This window comes from Chanodichthys erythropterus, chromosome 8 (genome assembly GCF_024489055.1).
Source record: "Chanodichthys erythropterus isolate Z2021 chromosome 8, ASM2448905v1, whole genome shotgun sequence".
Taxonomy (NCBI): Eukaryota; Metazoa; Chordata; class Actinopteri; order Cypriniformes; family Xenocyprididae; genus Chanodichthys; species Chanodichthys erythropterus.
Genome location: NC_090228.1, coordinates 45486943 through 45494665, shown reverse-complemented (window position 1 = coordinate 45494665; position 7723 = coordinate 45486943). Strand labels below are relative to the sequence as shown.

The window sequence follows — 7723 nt, the reverse complement described above, 5'->3', positions numbered from 1 at the left end:
TAAAGTTGACTTGATTTCAACTCTCCTCGAAGCTCTCACTGTCCAAGACGCGCCGCGCCGCTCTCGGCGGCAGCTCTCATTGAAAATGAATGACTTCCTGTCACTTTGACGCTCTCGCCGCCGGAGGTGTGAACACAGAGTAACACAAACTATCAATGAATGTGTCACAGAGACGAAATTGATGAACGCGATTCCTTCCTCTGGCCATCAGAGGGCGCCTTCACCTGAATGCTGACACACACACATCCACTCACACACTACATTTCCCATCAGCCCCGTACCTTGGCACTAATCACCACAACCAGCTGCTCGCATCCTCACATTCTTTGCGAGGACTTGTACTACTACGGTTTGCATTTCTGAGTGTTCTTTATTGTGTTGCCCTGCCTGTTATTGACCCAGTCTGTTACTCGTTTACGATTCTCTGCTGCCTGCCCTTTGGACTCTTTTGCCTTGATCTGGACTTGTGATTGATATCTGCCTGCCCTGATCTACTGCCTGTTCTCCGACCACGATTCTGTCTATTCTCTGCTGTACCTGTTTGCCACTGTTTGACCACGAAATTTGTTCAATAAAGCCTGCATATGGATCCCACTTCGTGTGACGACTCGTTACAGTATGAATCAAACTCACAATACTGCCAACCACTTCATTTCCACGCATCATTTTATTATATCCAGGTATGTACAGTCAAATCATATAAACAGTCAAATCGCTCTGGAACTATGTCCTGTTTGTCTTGCCTGCACTCAAGACAGTGACGTGAGCTCCAGAGAGCCTTCACTCCTATCGGTTGTCACTTGAGAAATTCGCTTCTCGTTTGAAATTTCTAAACTTTTGTCGCTTGTCTCCCGTCACTTGACACGCCTACATTCTGTCGCCAGTGCTCCATTGAAATGAATGGGACCTTTTGCTGCTTGTCGCTGATGTGAATGGGGCTTGTGTTGTTCTCTCAGTTTACTAAATTGTGTGTATGATTTAGAAAATTGTGGGAATGAATTAGCAAGTCATGAGCACGATTTAGCAGTTTGATCTAAAGTAGCTTGTCTGTTGGGTCGGACCACATGGGCCAGTCTTCATCAATGAACCTTGGCTGCCGATGACCCTGTCGCTGGTTCACCACTGTTCCTTTCTTGGACCACTTTTGATAGATACTGACCACTGCAGACCAGGAACACCCCACAAGAGCTGCAGTTTTGAAGATGCACTGATCCAGTCGTCTAGTCATCACAATTTGGCCCTTGTCAAACTCGCTTGAATCCTTATGCTTGCTCATTTTTCCTGCATTTAACACAACTTTAAGGACTAAATGTTCACTTAACAGTAATTACAGGTTTCAAACAGAGATGTCGACAAAGAGGCAAACCTTACAGACTGCAGCTTTAAGGTAGGAAAAGACCTAAAACAAATAAGCAAAATTCGAAATCTCCTGAATCAGCAAATTTTGGTCAATTTAGATCACTTAAAACATTAATTGGAGAAAGGCTTGAATGAACAAATTTCAGGGACAACTGGGCAGAAAATTATTAAATAGATTTATTAATCATTTATATGTCATGTGGTTGTGCAATTCAAGGTATTACACTGGTTTCATTGGTTAAAGGTTAGGTTATCTAAATTCAGACCAGAACTAGACCCTATTTGTGATAGATGTAAGCAGACACATGCCCAAGTTTGTATAACTTTTGGAAATCCCCAATAGACCCATCTCCTTTTATTGCTATATTTGGTGTTACAGCACAGAACATGTGCCTAAGTAGCCATAATGGTATATATGTATATATATTTTGGTCTTTGTTCATTGTAATTGATACTTTATGTCTGATGGGTAGAGGGATGGGTTGTGTTGGGGATTTTGACTGTAAATACTGTACTTTTTCATTTTCTTTTTGTTGCATATTAACAGACCTTGTTAAAAAAAAATACACTTGCTTACATAAGCAAATAACTTTCAAAAAACTCTTCTTTACAATACAGAAGAAACCTCCCATAATGACCTTACTTTGGAAGGGTTCTACACACAAAATATGACATAGGCGGATGGTGAACCAACACAATAAGAATACGTTATTCCATTTAAAAAAACAAAACAAACATTAATAAAAAGCTGTTATTCATCTTCAACTCGATCTCACAAAGTTCTGTTACAGTCAGTAATGCTGGCTGCACAGTGAATCTATTATTTACATTATTACTTGCTATCATGAGAGAATTTGCAGGCATGCAGAGCTCAGAATCCAGTGACCACTTAAAACAGTCTTTGCCTACTGTCTATTTTTGTGTGTAATATGAACTCTGCTTAATAAGTCTGCGTAATAAGTCATGCATAAGTTTTTTTTTTTTTTCATGTATTTTAACACATTTGTAGCTATTTGAATATTAATACTGTATATCAGGTATAAATTGTTTCTAGACCAAAACATTACAGTTTTGCTTGTTAGATTCTCACACTCTTCTATGGGAAGTTCTTAATATTGCTTTGTGAACGGGACTTTTATTTTGGTCTGGCGGTATGACGTCATAAAGCTGCGCCGCACTCCTGCATCTGTTGTGATTTGGCTGAAAAAAGGTTTGATTTTTTTTTTTTTTTACACATGTAAAGTTTTTAAATCAAACTGTTCAGTCAATTTGTTTTTTACAAGTTATGTACAGTTAATTAACCATTTTTGAAAGTAATGTTGCAGTGCTTTATTTAACATGAATTAATATTATTTATTCCTTATGTTAATTATCTTAAACAGGACAAACACACACAAACTCGTTGAAGTGACTTAGATCCACGTGACACTATTATAAAGATGGCATTTATTAAAGAGGAGAGTGAAGACTTTAGGATTGAACAAACATTCACAGTTAAAAAACAAGAGACTGAGGATCAAACAAAGATTGAGTTTATTAAAGAGGAGAGTGAAGACATGAAAGATGAAGATACTGAGGAACAAACAGGTTGGTTTCATTCTCAAAGCTGAACTCATTCATTTCATATTATAAAATGTCCAGCTCTACAGAAATTAATGTTTTTGGAGAATACAAAGAATTTCACGTAACTAGAAAAATACTAATGCTGTCTTTAAACTTGGAAGCAGGATCTTCTTAGGTTTTCGTTTGTTGTTACGTCACACAGTAACTTCAAATTGCTCACAGTTCGGTTTGCATCATGGTTTAAGGATGATTCGGTATGTGCTATGTTGAGGGGAAAATGCATTACTGTCAAATAAATAACAAATAATCAAACTACAAGCAACAGCACAAATTAAAATCAATAGAGCAAAGATACGAATGAAATAGTGTTTTTCAGGTAGGTCTAATTGAAGTAATCAAATGTAAAGTAACATTGCATATTTGGCTGTGTAATGTAAAGATAAATCTTCATTAAAGTTACAAAAGCTGGTGAGTGATTTCTTTGTCTTTTGTTGTTTTGATTAACATTAAAAACACAGACATTAAGCTACTGTCACTTTAAGACATAATGATACTGAACTCATTCCTTGTCTTTCTCGAATGTATAAGTTAACTTAAGGCATAACAGACACTCCCCCGGTTTCATAAACAAGGGCTAGTCCTAGACTAAGCTACGTTCACACGAAGCCGGAGCTTTACCCTAAACCGATCTTTCTTTCTTTTTTTCTTGTCTCAAAAAAATATCTGCGTCCACACGAAACCACTGAAACGACTCAAAACGATGGAGTATGCATGCCAGACCAGTATGTGGCGCTGTAATTCTGACACAGAGATGCGCTTAAAGCAGCAAATAAGACTTGGAGAATGCACATAATCCTTGTGCGCTGAATACAAACTATAGACCAGGGATGGACAGCTCCGGTCCTGGAGGGCCAGTGTCCAGCAGAGTTTAGCTCCAACCCTAATCAAACACACCTGAACCAGCTAATCAAGGTCTTTAGGATTAGTAGAAAGTTATAGGCAAGTGAGTTTTTATCAGGGATGGAGATAAACTCTGCAGGACACTGGCCCTCCAGGACCGGAGTTGTCCATCCCTGCTATAGACCCTTTTACAGCCCACGTGATCAAACAGTTGCGTGCGCATTTTGGCAACGGAAGTGGTGTTGTTGCCTTTTGGTTTTAACGTGTTAGCAACTTTTTTTTTTCAATTTTTCAGGACTCTCAAGTGTAACGCATTGAGCGTGACAGTCATTCATTTCGGTCTTTTGTCACGCACTCCCGCCACACATTGTATTTCTCACGCAGAAAAACTATTTTTCATATATTTAATATGCCGCTGTGCCGGGCAGGAATCAAGCGCGTCTCCCCTGGAGTAGCCTGCCACTTATCAGCCAATCAAAAAAAAGAAAGAGGCTACACAGTAGCCAATCAGAAAATAGCACTATTGTATCTGGGTAAGATTTAACGCAACAACCAATGAAAAAAAAGCATATCCTGGAATTGTTCACCATCATCCTCGTTCACCATCATCCTCGTTCACCCACAGAGGAAAACACTGGAGCTCTGAGCATCACTTTGAGCACAGAGTAAGTCATGATCTCCTATTTTAATGTTACAACAAATTCACAGCTTGTTTGACACAAACAATGACAACTTGACTGAGAATGTTTCCCAGATAATCAGCATCAGTTTTTCATGAGTGTCTGAACTTAGTCAACAGTTTTACAGCCTGTTCACTGAAAACACCTGGTCAGTAGTCTAGACCTAGCTATACAGCTATGGAAAAAATTAAGAGACCACTTAACATTGATTTCTGAACTTGGAGTGGTCTCTTAATTTTTTCCATAGCTGTATTTTCGTTATCACACGATGACTGACATTTTGTCACATTAAACATCTCTCTCTCCAAATAGGCTTAATAATTTTATTAGCACTAAATAAATTATAGTGTATTACATCGTCGATGTTATTGGTCACTTTAAAAATCATGTCATGTTGTTGGATATTAGTCATTCTTGCCTGTCTTTAAAACTTGAGAGCCCTGGTTTATGTATATATATCTGGCCACTGTATTTGGCCATCTGCTAACGTCTTCTATCCACTCAACTACACGGATCTGATAGCCGGATACCATTTGATAAAGTCAACTTTTTAAAATAACTTTATCTGTCTGTGTTGCTTAATCCGCTCGCGAAGCTGTAGATATATATATCACTTTCGGAGTTGCTAACACGTTAGAACCTATGGGGTACAACACCACTTCCGTTGCCAAAATGCGCGCGCATACGTTGCTACGTCATCATTGTGTACAAACAGTAAAAGGGTCTATAGTAAAGCTTAGGAAAAAGCTTTATTTTAGCTCAGTAGCTTCTGCAGCACGAACAAAAGCATCTAGAGTCTGCTATTGTTGTTGTTGCTGTTTTGTGCTGTTAGCGGCATCTGACTAGGGTCGACACGTGGGGTGTTGACATCATCGTTTCAGATAATATACGGATAAGCTGTCCACACGAAAACGCAAGATGGCATTTTCAGACTTATACGCTCTGAGAGCCGGTTTCAAAAAAATAGCAGTTTCACCTTTCGAAAACGCTGGATCCTTGTGGATGAAATGACTATCCGATACAAAACTTGTGTGTATTCACAGAAACGCGCCTCTGTGTGGACGGGGCCTAAAATGCATGTTTGAGCTGTTTCAACTGAAAGTTACTTGCGCTGACATATCTTTTAAATATGTCAGTGCCATTGTTTTGTCTCAATATTCATACCAGTTATGGTTTTTTTTCTTTCTGTTATGTACTGTTTCCAGGTGTTGAATATTTTTTCGGCGAGCTCCGGCGAGATTACAGCGTAATTACAGCGTTGTTGGCAGGGCGGCCAAGGCAAATTTTGACGCTCTTGCCACGGCGGTGTGAACGCACTGTTAATCAGGGAAACTGTTGCAAATTTCCAAATAAATAGATTAGGATCCACAAATAAATGCAAAGTGATTCACAAAAATAATCATATGCACAAATTAATAGAATAAGATCCATAAATATATGAGTGTCACAAAAAATTATTAAATTCACAAATAATTAAAAATGAGATTTGCTAATAAAAAATTTATGTCACAAGCACATCTCTCCCTGCATTAATTTGTGAATTACCATCTGTGCATTTGTTGACTCTGAAACATTTCTGGCATCAAGACTGGAGAGTATTGGACATGCAATGCTGACACAGGATCCAGGCAAAAAATGAGCTGGCATTCAGACATAAACAAGAAAGCCTGTACGATTTTATCCACAATTTTGGCTCGCCGACAGGTTGAGAAATCGCCAACAGATGCCCGAAATCACAGGCAATTCGGTGCTCGTGCACATGAGTGACAATCCTGCAATGACTTCCTATTGTAAGGTCATGCAGTGTGAAACCTTCTGTCGCCGATCCATCGTGCAGTTTGAACACAGCAGCAACTGAATGCTGGCCAAGATAGTCATGCAGTGTGAAAAGAACAGTGACCCGACTACTTTCAAAATCATGCAGTCTGAACTCGGCATTACATGCAGTTGGTTTTGATGCTTAATATGTATAAATGTTTGGATGTCTGTGCTTTGTGCCATTAAACTGGTGTTCACCATTTTCTTTCTTTTTTTGCCTTAGACCTGATGGCACTGAAAGAGGAGAGTGAAGTACTGAATGAAATGGAAGATAAAGATCAATATAACAATCATCATGATTTCATTACTGGAGAAAAATCTTTTAGTCACTCACAGACAGAAAACACTTCCTCACAAAAAATAGCTCAAAATACTGGAACTAGAACTCATTTCACCTGCAACCTGTGTGAAAAGAGTTTCAGCACAGAGGAAAACCTTAAAGTCCACATGAAAATTCACTTTGGAGAGAAGCCTTACACCTGCTCTCAGTGTGGAAAGAGTTTCAAACAGAAAGGAAATTTTAAAGTCCACATAAGAATTCACTCTGGAGAAAACCTATACACATGCCTTCAGTGTGGACAGAGTTTTAAACAGAAAGGTCACTTTGAAGACCACAAAATAATTCACACTGGAGAGACGCCGTTCACCTGCCAACAGTGTGGAAAAAGATTCAGCCAAAAAGAAAACCTTAACAAGCACATGAATATTCACAATGGAGCGAAGCCATTTATGTGTGGACAGAGTTTTGATCAACATGAAAACATTAAAGTTCACATTACCATTCACACTGGAGAGAAGCCTTTCATCTGCCAACAGTGTGGAAAAAGTTACACTCTAAAAGAAAGCCTTAAAAGGCACATAAGAATCCACACCAGAGAGAAGCCTTACACCTGCCAACAGTGTGGAAAGAGTTTCATTCAGAAAGGACACTTTGAAGACCACATGAGAATTCACACCGGAGAGAAGCCATTCACCTGCCAACAGTGTGGAAAACGTTTCAGCCAAAAACAGAACCTTGACAGGCACATGACCATTCACACTGGAGAAAACTCCTACACATGCCTTCAGTGTGGAAAGAGTTTCCAACAGAAAGGACACTTTGAAGACCACAAAAGAATTCACACCGGAGAAAAGCCGTTTACCTGCCAACACTGTGGAAAAAGTTTTGGAATGAAACGGAGCCTTGAGAGGCACATAAAAAATTCACACTGGAGAGAACTCCTACAAATGCCTTTAGAGCAGAAAGAGTTTCAATCATAAAGGACACTTTCAAGACCGCATAAGAATTCACTCTGAAGAGAACCTCTAAACATGCCCTCAGTGTGGATACAGTTTGCCTGTTTAACTTTATTTGTTTATTTCTGCTGCTACTCATTAGACTTTCTGCAAATGGATTCTACTGT

General features: G+C 39.1%; 1 protein-coding gene across 1 annotated transcript; it reads left to right on the top strand.

Annotated features, from left to right (window-relative positions):
- Positions 1–2798: 2798 nt before the first annotated feature.
- LOC137025317 (gastrula zinc finger protein XlCGF57.1-like) lies at positions 2799–7580 on the top strand. The gene is made up of 2 exons (XM_067393318.1): positions 2799–2946; positions 6544–7580. Exons 1-2 carry the CDS (start codon positions 2799–2801, stop codon positions 7578–7580), a joined length of 1185 nt encoding a protein of 394 aa, XP_067249419.1.
- The last annotated feature ends 143 nt before the right edge of the window (positions 7581–7723 follow it).